Genomic DNA, 14222 nt, shown 5'->3' with positions numbered 1-14222 from the left:
GATTTGAGATTTCAAATTATGATTTTAAAGATCCGTAAGTTGGTAGATATTTTTAACAATTACTCCCACCAATCATTTACTAACCTCAATAATTATATTAAAGAGTAGTTACACTATTATTCATGTTAATTTTTTTTTTATTAAACTAAAGTTTGATCAATTGATGTTTTATTTTTAAGAAAGATCTTCTAGTAGTGTATTAATTTTATTATGAACTATGAATTGCTCATTTGATAAGATTATATAAGAATTGGGAAAATTTTGATAGTTTTCACAACTTGTGAATTTTTTATGTCTATAAAAAAAATACAACTTAAGAATTTCAAATTGCATGTCTAAACATGATTTCATCTCATGGTTTCAAATCACGTCCAAACAACTCCTTATTTTTAGTGTGGGCCTAAGAATTATTTCGGGTCATTTTCTTAAAATTGTGCCTTTTCTTTTTGCTGGTGACCACACAATATTATTTTTTCAATATTTTATTAGATAAACAGTGCATGTATAATTCTATTTATTCCTTTGATTCTTCTCTCCTAATTTTTCTCCACGATTCGAGAGTTGTTAGTACGTATTTCTCAAATGTAGGATGACTTCCTTGTGATGTATTTGTTCTCCAAAAAGCAGTTTGATAAAGTCAATATTTGATGCCTTGATCTCTTTGTGAATGTCCTAGAGATTTATCAAATTTTTTAGATGCGTTTTCAAGGGAATATGTGTCAATTTATATAGGTATGAGCTAGTTTATGGTAGTGTAGCCTCCAAAAAACCCTAACGAACCTTATAGTTTGAAGATGAATTGAACTCATGTTGTAGAATTCTATTTTAAATCCGGTAAAATTTCGATGTGTACAATTTGAAATCAATTAATGAATTTTAAACTTCTTAATTTATCCTTAATGAAAGCTTTTACTACTACATAGATATTTATGCATTGCTTAGATCAATTTTTTTCGAAACATCATGATCAATCGAATAACGTCGTATAAATTGAGACGGGTGAAATATACATTTAGAGCATGTTTGGCCAAGTTTCTTGGAGGCTAAAACTACTTTTTTCTTTTTAAAGATTAGAGGTGTTAGTTGAAAGGAAAAAAAATGTTTTTGAGGAGCAGCAAAAACAGTTTTTCTGCTGCTGGAAATAAGCTATAAATTTTTGTTTTTTCATATATCCAAAAATATAAAATTAATTTCTTTAAGATAAAAATATCCTTAACATAAATTTATATTTACCCAACTATCCTCGTGAATTTAACACATATATTTTTCACTTAAATACAAACTCTTTTTTCTTTTGATTTCACCGTGTCTAGTTTTTTCATCCCTTTTTTGTTTTCCTTTCTCTTTGGAATAGCCCGTGAACGATAAATATGAGTTACTCTCCCTTTTTTCTACTGTGCCAGTGTGCCTTTCCTTTCCCTCTCTGGATTAAGTAAACATTGGTAGAAAAACAGTGCTAATTAACATTTTTTCACTTAACTTCAATGACTTCCATAATAAATATTAAGAAAAACTTCCCCATTTAAACAATCTTAGTATTAAAACGTGATATGATACTTGTCTTTTTTAGTAATTTGACATTAAAAATTATTTTTGTAAAAGATTGGTGAAACACAATTTACTTTAAACAAGCATCTATCAAACGAATTAGTTAAACATAAATTGCTTTTATGAAAAGCGGCAAATATATTTTTTAAAGTAAGCAATTTTTGACAGTTTGGCCAAACAACCGCTTAATCCACAACTAAATAAACAGAAGGTGATCCAAAAAATATCAATATGGACGGAGGGAAAAGTATTTGCGGTAGTTGCTCAATTCAACTCTACGTCACATTGCTATCACTACTCACAACTATTGGGAGAGAAAAATTATTAAGTAGGCGTTTGGCCATCAATTTTGAAACCATAATTTCAAATCAGCGTTTGACTATCAATTTTCAGTCGTGATTTGAAACCTGATTTAAACCTAAATCATCCAAAAAAGCATGATTTGGGTTTGAAACCATGGTTTCAACTTTTTTAAATACAAAATTTAACTCATAAGTTAAGATTTTGTAAAAAAAAAACCCATGAGTTGATAAATATTTTTAACAATTACCCCCATCAATCATTTACCAATCTCATTAACTTCCACCAACCTTTATTTATATATAACAATTTTTAATTTATGTGGGAAGATTATATTAAATAGTAGTTACATTACTATTCATGCTAATTTTTCGATTTGATTGAAGTAACGTTTGATTAATTGATTTGCATTTTTTAGAAAAGTCTTCTGGTAATGTACTAATTTTGTTATAAATTATGATTTGCTCATTTGGTAAGATTGTATAAGAATTGAGAATGTTTTGATAGTTTTCACAATTTGTGAAATTTTTATGTTTATAAGAGAAAATACAACTTAAAATATTTAAATTCTATGTCCAAACATAATTTTAAACCATGTCCAAACGGGCCTAATACTCTACATCTTAGTTGTGGGGTCAAATTATGGGCCATAGCCACCAAATTTAGGGGTTGGTGAACCAAAAATGACCATATAAAGACCGTACCAGACTCCTCTCATAGCCACATCAAACACCTCTCTGTTTCTTCCACTACTCCCCTTAACTTTCCCAATTTAGTTAACCAAAAATCCAAACGAATGGGTTCAACAAGCCAAAACAACAATCTAACTCATACAGAGGATGAAGATTTCTTATTTGCCATGCAATTGGCTAGTGCTTCTGTACTTCCTATGGTCTTAAAATCAGTTGTGGAACTTGACCTTCTTGAAATCATGGCTAAGGCTGGTCCAGGTGCAACCATTTCGCCTTCTGAACTAGCTGCTCAGCTTCCTTCCAAGAACCCTGATGCACCCGTTATGCTCGATCGGATGCTTAGGCTCCTGGCTACATATTCTGTTCTCAATTGTACTCTTAGGACACACCCTGATGGACGTGTTGAGAGGCTTTATAGTTTGGCTCCAGTGTGTAAGTTCTTGACTAAGAATGCTGATGGTGTTTCTGTTGCTCCACTTTTGCTCATGAATCAAGATAAAGTCCTCATGGAGAGCTGGTAAATTCTCTTAATTTCTTCAGTTATGTTGTTGCAATTTTGTTACTGCTACAAATCATATTGTCATCTTCTCTTCCTTCTGCTTTTCTTTCTGGTTATACCATATTTTCAAGAGCAAATGAATTACACATTGAGAGTTAATATTAAGTTAATAAAAGTAGTGCGTTCTTTGAGATAATATCTCATATGCTCTCGGTTCTTTCATTCAGAAATTCACTCAATTTTATTTTTTAACTAGAAAGTAACTCAATTATTTGATGTTTCTCCTATAAAGTCTGATTTTTTAATTACATTTTATTGATTCTTATTTAAAGTAAAAATTATAAGAAATAAATAAGTACTCATCTTAACTATTTTATTGAACCCACACTTGATCCGACCCATTAAAAATTTATCGACCAAAACCTTTTATTTTACCCTTATTTCCTCCTAATTTATCTCAGTATTTTGGTCCACCAGAAAATTTTGGTCTAAACAGTGCTGCCTCAAGTCTTTTTTTTTTTTTTGGACAGATGAGACCTTGGTACCTGTTAATCCATTCCTCCTCCTTATACAACCTCTTCGTAAGCTTATTCTGTATCATTTCCAATAAAGTTATAATTACTTTGTCTCTTGCATCAAATATGTACCTACAAATTAAAATATAAAGAGCATAATGAGGGGAAAAACGCAGAGAAAGAGGAGAAAGAGTCCTGGACACGAGAGAAATTAGGAGTCTGGGTCTATATATTTTTTACTGGATCGAGTTAAGCGGGTGGATCAATAAAATGATTAAAATGGATATTTGTTTATTTCTTACAATTTTATTACTTAAATAAGTTGAGTGATTTTGTCGGTGAAATACAAATAGTTGAGTGACTTTCTGAGTGAAACACCCAAAGTAGAGTGACTTTCTGATTAGAAAATAAAGTTGAGTGACTTTCTAAGTGAAACATCCAAAGTTGAGTGGTTTTCTGGTTAAAAAATAAAATTGAGTGACTTTCTGAGTAAAATAGTCAAAGTTGAGTGACCTGAGATATTTCTGCGTTCTTTCCACCAGCTATAGCTTTAAAATGTTATAATCACACAATTCAAACAGTTGTTAAGGTGTTGGTTGAGTTTTAGAATATTCTTGATTTAATAACTATTTGGTTGAATTTTAGAATATTCTTGATTTAATAAATATTTAGTTGGCTTTGTGTCTTTATCATTGTTGACTCCTCACCCGTATTAAAATAAAACTTAGCGTGTAATTCAACAGATTGAATGATTTAATATACCCGTTGAATAAAAAGAACAGACAATTGATGAAAATTAGTCAGTATATTAATTAGGCGTGTGGCCATAGAATTAAAAAACAAATTCACTTTTTTTGAAATTTTTGGAGTTGGAGTTGTGTTTGATCATAATATTGAAAATAATTTCTTGTTGTAGAAATGTACTTTTTCAATAAGGTTTGATTGTGAAAAAAATAAAAAATAAGTTTTGGTTATTTTTTAAATTTTAAATACAACTTAAAATTATATTTGAAATTTTCATGATCAAATACTAATTTTTTAAAAAATAAAAAAATATTTCAAAAAAAAAATGAATAATTCTTATGGCTAGACGGATCCTAAGTTTCCTCATTGTATGTGTTGGAAACTGGAAAAGAGGTGTGGAGGTTGATATTGACAAGTTTCATAATTTGGTTACACTTGTGATAAGGTGCGCCACTAAAGATGGAATAATAAATCATACGGAAGCAGCATTAGCTGTCTAAATTATTGAAATAACAATTGAGCACCACAAAATCACAAACTCATCCAACGACTATCGTTCAGTCTTGTGGTTTTAATTCATGTAACGTCACTGAACTTTTTCAAATATAATACTGAAGTTACAAAATTATCTTATTGTGACAATTAAGTAATTAAATTATGTACAATCCACTAGTTAGTTGAATGGTTAACATGTGTATTAGTATCTGAATTGATTTTTTGTCTATTGTAGGTACCATTTAAAAGATACAGTTCTTGATGGTGGAATCCCATTCAACAAGGCCTATGGAATGACAGCATTCGAGTACCATGGCACAGATCCAAGATTCAACAAAGTTTTCAACCGTGGAATGTCTGATCACTCCACCATGACCATGAAAAAAATTCTGGAAGACTACAAGGGATTTGAAGGCCTCAATTCCATTGTTGATGTTGGTGGCGGAACAGGGGCTACCGTGAACATGATTGTCTCCAAGCATCCTTCCATTAAGGGCATTAATTTTGATTTGCCCCATGTCATTGAAGATGCTCCGGCTTATCCAGGTAATTAATTAGGAAAAAGTCTTCTCCTAACTTGGTAACGACATTAATGTTCTTGTTCTAGCTAGTATTGAGCATTAATCACTTTCCTAACTTTTGTTTAGGCGTCGAGCACGTTGGTGGCGACATGTTTGTTAGTGTGCCAAAAGCAGATGCCATTTTCATGAAGGTAAGACCCTTTTTCTTTTAGATTTAAGGCCGAATAGTCTGAAAAACACCTCTACTTGTTTCGCTTTAACATCCTGTCCCTCCTATTCCACGGGTTTTATTCAAAACGTGGAGTAGGAGGGGCAGAATATCCAAACGAAACAAGTGGAGGTGTCTATCAGACTATTCGGCCTTAGATTTAACTTATAAACACTGATAGTGTAAACTATTTTTATAAGAATTAATCCCCCTTATTTTATAGATTAGTAATTCCACCTATTACGAATTTTGTCACATGCAACTATTTTTGAGATAGTCTGATAGTGCAAAAATTCTTTCATACTATCACTATATAGAAGTTAAACTTTCTTTATTCTAGCATTGTTTTATTATTTTTTAAAAATAAAGATTTTAATCAGAGGATAACTTAATATATTGGTGCAGTGGATTTGTCATGATTGGAGCGATGATCATTGCCAAAAATTCTTGAAGAATTGCTATGAAGCACTTCCTGTCAATGGGAAAGTGATAATTGCGGAGTGCCTACTTCCAGAGGCCCCAGATACATCATTTTCCACTAAGAATACTGTACATGTTGATATTATCATGTTAGCACATAATCCAGGAGGCAAAGAAAGGACTGAAAAGGAATTTGAGGCTTTGGCTAAAGGGGCTGGTTTTAGTGGATTCCGTAAGGCTTGCTGTGCTTACAACACTTGGGTCATGGAATTCAACAAGTGATTAATTACTTAATTTGGAGGATAAAAAAAAAAAAATTACCCAATATACTGTTCATTTTACAATTGGAATTCTACTTTTCTCGGAGTGACTGCGAAATAAAAGAAAAATAGCTTTTATCTTATAGAGATTGATGTTCAAAAGAAAAGGAGGAATATGAAATAATTGTTCTGGGAAAAAGAAATGTGTTTAATATGAAACTTAATTTTGTGCTGGATTTTGAACTTGTATGTATTTCTGTAATACACATGTATTGAAGGAATGCTAGTTTCAATCATATATTTTCCCAAATTTTTATGATTCCTGAGACATATTTTACTTATATTTAGTAAGGTGTTCAGAAATTTGAATGTTAATATGGATGTGCGGTAATAAATAATAAGCGAAAGTAGTAATTATCACATCAAGAAATAAACAGAAGAGGATAAAATGCATTAAAGGAAATAGTCTTAGATGATCTGATAGTCCAGCGAAAAATAAATTAGATTAGAATAGAACAAATTAAAGTTGTAGGGCTCACCATAAGAATAAAGTAGAAACCAAGTTGCAAATTGGAAGTAGCCAAAAAATATAAAACACTTTCTTAATTTGACTTTGGTCCCAGCAAAAGTCTAAGAAGTTGAGTTATGCACGACGATGGTAACTATCCTCTTTGTTAAAAAACAAAGAGGAAACTACTATACATTTTGATGGTGAAAATGTCTAAATTGGCCAAAATATGAAGCTGGAAAGCTAAATTCACCATTATGATTCTCAATTTTAGCACAATTACATTGAGGAAAAGTACTTTTACTCATCACCTATGTCTAAAGTACGCCGAAAAAATAAAGGTTAACGATTTAATGACTAAATTCGATATAGTGACTGCATAAAACGAAGGAAGCAGTGGGGTGATTGATGCCTAAATAGAGCAGGGCTTGTAAATGAGTCTATAATTAAGGATGCTTTTGAGTAGCAAGAAATAAATTTATTGAAGGTCCGGATTGAGGAATGCCATTCTGTATACAACACGTCTCTGATCAATTTTTTGCTCGGATTATCCTCCAAAGGCACTGCTCTTTAATTTTTGTCCCTCAAATAAAAAGGTTGTCGAAAATACCCCGAGGGTCTGGGTTCGAATCCCCGCTCAGTCAAAAAAAAAAACACAAGACAATGCTTTGCAAAAAGTCTTCCTTATGCGGGAGAGTTTGCCTCAAGGCATAACTAAAATCTGCCTTATGCGGCAGATGTTACCTTAAGGCAAAGTCTGCCGCATAAGACAGATTTTTTGCAAAGCCTTGCCTTATGATTTTTTATTTTTTATTTTTATGAATAAGCCGGGGTTCGAACATAGAACCTCAGGATATTTTAGGCGAAGGGCAAAAATTAAAGACCAGCAATTTGAGGGGCAAAAATCAAAGACCACCCCCGAAGAAGGGTAATCATGCAAATTGTCTCTGATCAATTACCACCAAAGATCGTTTTTGGTAGAGAGCGTTTTACTCAAAAGTGAAATTTTTCAGTGCGAATCCAAATCAGTCGTGCCTACTAATCGCTGGGTAAAAAAAAAAGTCCTTTGATTAATATTTATATATTTCTAGAAAGCAGGACTACCGTTGTTCCTTTAATTTTCTTTGGTATAGCTATACGTCCTAAATCATGTAGGCGTAGCTGGTGGCTTGTCCAGCTGTTCATTAATTACTTTAGCAAATTATCGACTAATCATCCTAATCTTCGTTCAGCTAATTCTTATCTAACCATGATTTACCTAAGTAGCTACTCACTGATATTTCTAGCTTTGAAATCTCTGTTTGACTTTACCAAATACTATAACTTTTTCTTTCCTTGTATAGGACTTGGGCTCAACCAATCGTTTGAGTAGATCTTGGACTTAAGTCCATCTTTCAACATAAAGTAGATCTTGGATTTATATTTGAGTTGGAATTTTAATTGAAGATGAATATCTTTTAAATTCTTTATCATTATTGTATTTATCTGTAATTTGAATTTTGAATTGAAAAGTAAATCATTTATTGATAAACCTATTCTTTTTTACTCCACTATTTAATATTGAATACATTTTCGATTTTAATGGTTTTTTCTTTTGTGAAGACTCGCTGGAAACTCATTTAGCCAAACTAATGTTTTGTTTTTTGGGATTAGACATTATGTTGTGGAAAAATGAGTTTAACATGCAGTCACCGTCCATCTTTTACTGAGATTTAGCTATCATCTGATTTTAGTTTAGTTTATTTAGTGAATAGCATATAATCTGCTTCATTTCTAAAGCTCTATTCCTAATGTAAATTTATAACTGCAGTGCTTCAATTGTAATACAATATTTTAACGGTTACAATAAACTATATGTATTGTATTTTGATTGCAGGAACTAGCCGATCGGAGAGGCAAAAAAAATTACATGTTAGATGTACGGACAATCCTCTTTTGCCCAAAATTTTGAAATATCGTGGAAGTTAGGTTACCCTACATGAAGAGTAAGATTCTGATGACTGCTCTAATTATTTTTGTGATTTATGCAAAAATTAATATCACTGTATGTACATAATTTTAAAAAAAAAATCTTCATTTAGAAATTGTGTTTATATAATTCAACTGCATTAGCTTAAAAGTGTAACACTAACATAGTTATAATAGTAATGTTTAATGGCACAAGCAAGGTGGCTAGATCGGTGTAAATTAATATGCATCAAATTCAAGTAAGTTTTTAAATTTCATCTTCCCTCTTCAATTTTTTTCACCTTGATATAGTGACAACTTTTTCAATGTAATCTTCATTTAATAAAAATTAAAAATTTATTTTAGGATCAACTTCGATTCTTAATAGGAAACTCAATTTATATATTAATTGTTTTCTCAAAAGCTCTTATTACTTTGCTATAACAATGACTTACTTCTCAAAATATTTTTTCATAAAAATGTACGTATTTAATTAAAATTGAAAAATAAAAGGATTACGTGTCATAAAAAATGATGATCTTTGAAGAGTGAAAATGCCTTGAATTGAGCATTGTACATCCAAGCACGTTTATACGGTAAATTCTTTATCTTTAACATCTTTAATATTTAGTTTAACAAGTATATTGATAATTATTTAGGAAAATAGTAGGATAATTAGCTCGATTCATAGTTATAAGTTTTCCACATTGAATGAGTTATTACTAGCCGTGGTATAAGAAGGGTTCTTTTTTGGCTCTATTCATTACTCTAGACGCACAATTTAAATAAAATCTTATTTTTTGTTTCATTTTATTTGTTATAATCTTCTCTCTGTAATGCTAATATTTGTATGACTATTACAAGTGTATGCATGTCTTTTCCTTTATTATTACTTTAAATAAGTTTTTTCTAAAATTAATTGTATTTGCTTTGGTAAATATGACGTGATTTAACAAACAAAAAAAAAGTAAAAGAAGACAAATTGCATGCAATTAAAACCTATGTGTTCTTGAATGTATACAAGTACATATGAATTAAAATATTGTAATGGTGATAATAAAATATGTCTTGCACATATGAATATGTTTTTATGGATTTAAAATCAAGTTCAATCTGTCATTTTGCTTCAAATTCCTATCACTCTGTTAAAATTACAAAATAAGAATGCCAAATTAAAAATGTGAAGGACTCATACCATCATTTACAAGGGGAAGTGACATAAAATGAAATCCATGACTATTTGTCGGTCCATTGTTGCAAGAGAATAAACGAATAAGTAAATGTTTGGAGATCATGCAAATTGGAGGAGAGGGATGTGGGGTGGGGGTGGGGGTGTGGCAGTTGGATTAGATGATGTTGTTTATTGAGAGAATGCTTAAAAAAAAAAAAAAAGGAGAGTGAGAATGAGTTATTGCTCATAAAAATTATATTATGAATAAGACCGTGTAACGGAAGACTCAATAAATAGAGCCAAAATTTAAAACATGGAGTATAAAGAAATTCAAGTACCACATTAAAAATTTTAAATATAAATAATGAAATTTCTCATGCGGGTAATATATCAATAATTAATCGCGATTGTGTAATGAACAAGGTTAATCATCACATGATGATAATTAAGTTTTGTTAAATTAATATAATCTATTGTGTTCAAATAAGTAAAATTAGAATTTAATATTTCACAAATTTATTAATTTTAAATATGTTAGTGATATATGATAATTTTTTTATTATATCTAACAAATAAGCAAATAATTTTCTATGATTAGCTTCATTTGATACCAGCCGCGCATCACGTGGGTACGAATACTAGTTGTAGATAAACGGGAAAGTCACACAAATACAAGATTTAAAAAAGTAATTTTCAAAAGTTACAACTACTTTCAGAAAATTACATATATATACAATTTATTTCACTTTTTAAAATTTTAATTATACTATATACAATCTTTCACATCCTAAAATATCTCTCCTAATAATAAATACACAATAAAATCTAATTCTCTCACCTAAAATTACTTACCTTATCAATCAAAAGGTGCTCTCTTAAATGTTCAATTCCATGAATTCTCTCCTTAAAACTTCTTCCATATTAGTGAACTTATCTCCTCAAACTCCTAGAAAAATAATTTCTCAAACTTTACTTTTATATACACAGTCAAAGTCTCATGATCTGCACTATTTTTTAGTATTTTGTATTTGTAGTTTTTTTTTTACTTAAGCTTTCAGAATTCTTTTTGTTTCTAAGCATGTGTTATTACTTTTTCATACTATTTTTGTTTCTAAGGATAAAATACAAAAAATATATATGGTGCATTCAAATTGCTAAGTGTAATTAAAAAGAGGATAATAAAATAATTGTGATAATAGTAGAAATTAGCATATTTAAGTTTGTATATATATTATATACGGTATATAATATAATATAATAATACTAAATATATGGTATGTTCAACTTGGTAAGTTAAATGAAAAGATGATAATAAAATATTTGTGGCTATAATAGTAGGAATTAGTATTTTACGTTTGTATATTATATACAGTATATAATATTTTAATACCATGTATATGGTATATTTAAATTGGTAAGTGTAATTGAAAAGATGGTAATAAAATTTTGTGGATAAAATAGTAGGAACTGGTATATTATATGCAGTATATAATATATAATACCTTTTTTTTTTGTATAATATATATTTAGTACACAATATTACAATATACGTAATATATGAATATATCATTATACGTATCAATTAATTGCACTCTATAATAACATATATAGTATACAATAGTGCAACATATATAACAATATATATACTTGTTCATGAATTAGCTTGTTAGTAGATTGTGTAGATTTTTTTATTTATTTTTTTTGCAATTTTTGTGTTTTGTTATGCATTTAATTCTGTTATCGCTAATATAGGAAATCTCCTTATTTTTTTAGCTTTTTATTCATAACAATTATCTCCTTAGTTTTAGCTTTAAGTTGCACAATTTGTAATATCTAAATTAGTTGTACTTTATATAATTAACTTTTATATATGTTGTATTTATGTAACTTCCCCTAGATAGATTCGGCCCCTTCCTTAGGCTTGACCCGTTTATGAAAGTCCAGAACCAGTTGTTCGACTGAGCAGCCACGTTAAACTGGATAGCTCAAACTTCGACTTAGTCGAAATTAGGGTGTTCAAGAAAATCAAAAAACTGCACCAAACCAACTAGATAAACCGATTCATGTTTCAGTTTGTTTAATTAGGTTTTTAAAACCTTACAAATTGATAATATTTGATTTGCTTTAGTACTGAATGGGAAAAGAATTGACAAAACTATACTTACATTTCTACAACTACTTCTATACATATCATAAAAGATTTTAAATATTGTCATAGTTTTCTATTGGGCTTTGCCTTGAGGATGCCTTGGGGTTTGCAGTCTTTCACCAAACGCTCCAACTTGCTCATTGCTGGGCTTTGGCACATTGTGACTTGTGGCTTTGCCAGTCATTTTTTTGCGCGGATCGTCCGTCTTTTGGGTGGTCTTTAAATTTTGTCCCTCATATTTGTGGTCTTTAAATTTTACCCCTCATATTTATGGTCTTTAAGTTTTACCCTTCACTTAAAAAAAATGGGCGAATATTTGAGGTTCCGGGTTCGAACCCCCACTCAGGCATAAAATAAAAAAATAATTTCGCAAGACAAGGCTGAGATGGCGTGTATACCGGATCCGGCATAACTAAAAGTCTTCCCATAAGGCAGAATTTTTCCTTAAGACATAGTTTAGTTATGCCTTATGAAGCAGACTTTTAGTTAAGGCATAACCAAAAGTATGCCCCATAAGGCAAAATTTTTCCTTAAGGCATAGACTTTGCCTTATAAGGCAAACTTTTAGTTATGCCTTAAGGAAAAGTTCCGCCTTATGGGCATGCTTTTAGTTATGTCTTATGGGGCACACTTTTAGTTAAGGCATAACTAAAAGCATGCCCATAAGGCAGAACTTTTCCTTAAGGCATAACTAAAAGTTTGCCTTGGAAAGTAAAAAATTAAAATATATGACTCAAGGTAAAGTCTGCCCTTCAGACAGACTTTTAGTTAAGCATAACTAAGAGTTTGCCGGAGGGGGCAGAGCGAAATTCAAACTCCTCCTTGCGATTTTTTTTAAAATTTTTGACTGAGCGGGGGTTCGATCCTGACACCCATGGATTTTAGGCGAAGGGAAAAACTTAAAGACCAGCAATTTGAGGGGGAAAATTTAAAGACCACCCCAAAAGAAGGGTAATTCTGCGAATTGCCCTTTTCAATTGCATATCTGTTATTCCGTACTAGATATATTTCTTTTATTTGTGCGGATTGTCCTTCATTTGGGGTGGTCTTTAATTTTTGTCCTTCAAATTGGTGGTCTTTAATTTTTGTCCTTCGCCTAATATCTCGAGGTTCTGGGTTCGAACTCTAGCTCAGTAAAAAGAAGAAATTTTTGCAAGGCAGAGTTTTGCATGGGCAGAATTTTGTGCGCAATTCGCAGAATTGCCCTTCTTTTGGGGTGGTCTTTAAATTTTGCCCCTCAAATTGCTGGTCTTTAAGTTTTGCTCTTCGCCTAAAACCCTTGGATTCCGGGTTCGAACCCCCGCTCAGTCAAAAATTTTAAAAAAATTCGTAAGGTAGAGTTTGAATTTCGCTCTGCCTCCTCCGGCAGACTTTGCCTTGAGGCATATATTTTTATTTTTTTTACTTTTCAAGGCAAACTTTTAATTATGCCTTAAGGAAAAGTTCCGCCTTATGGGACATACTTTTAGTTATGCCTTAACTAAAAGTGTGCCCCATAAGACATAACTAAACTATGCCTTAAGGAAAAGTTTCACCTTATGGGGCAGACTTTTAGTTATGTCAGATCTGACATAACTTTAGTTTTTCCTTAAGGAGTGTATACCGGATCCGGCATTCACGTCCTCCAGCCTTGCCTTGCGAAATTATTTGTTTATTTTATGCCGGAGCAGAGATTCAAACCCAGAACCTCAGGTATTCGCCACCTTTTCAAGCGAAGGGCAAAACTTAAAGACCACAAATGTAAGGGACAAAATTTAAAGACCACAAATATAAGAGACAAAATTTAAAGACCACCCCAAAAGAATGGTAATCCGCGCAAAAAAATGTACAAAATTAGCATGATAAATAATGACAATAAATCAAGGGCATGAAATAGAGAAGTAATATGCATGTGTGTACTTGAAAGACAGACCAAAAATTTCCTGCAAACTATGTCCATGCCTTATTAGGTAGAGTTTGCTAAGGCATAGTTTGCCTGCAAAACTCTCCTTAAGGCATAGTTTGCCTGCAAAACTCTCCTCGATGAGGCAGAGTTTGTTGGCAACCTCTTCTTAGCGAATTCTTTTTTAATTTTCACTTGAACAAGAGTTCGAACTCAAAATCCTGAAATTTTAAGCGAAGGACAAAAGTTAAATACTTTCATTTTGATGGGCAAAAATTAAAGACCAACCCAAAATAAGGGCATTACTGCAATATTGCCGGGAGTTGAGATAACAAAAGGAAGCAAGATAGGGAAAAGTAGAGA

At 31.3% G+C, this 14222-nt stretch overlaps 1 protein-coding gene across 1 annotated transcript; it reads left to right on the top strand.

Moving 5' to 3' along the window:
• Positions 1-2563: 2563 nt before the first annotated feature.
• On the top strand, positions 2564-6498 carry LOC132632190 (caffeic acid 3-O-methyltransferase-like). The gene is given in 5 exon segments (XM_060348024.1): positions 2564-3057; positions 5029-5339; positions 5441-5505; positions 5928-6173; positions 6175-6498. Coding segments are annotated over 5 exon segments (1089 nt in total). The 5' UTR covers positions 2564-2644; the 3' UTR covers positions 6229-6498.
• Positions 6499-14222: the final 7724 nt, after the last annotated feature.

Source organism: Lycium barbarum, chromosome 3 (genome assembly GCF_019175385.1).
Source record: "Lycium barbarum isolate Lr01 chromosome 3, ASM1917538v2, whole genome shotgun sequence".
Taxonomy (NCBI): Eukaryota; Viridiplantae; Streptophyta; class Magnoliopsida; order Solanales; family Solanaceae; genus Lycium; species Lycium barbarum.
Note: the sequence above shows the minus strand (reverse complement) of the source record. Positions and strands in the feature narration are given on the sequence as shown.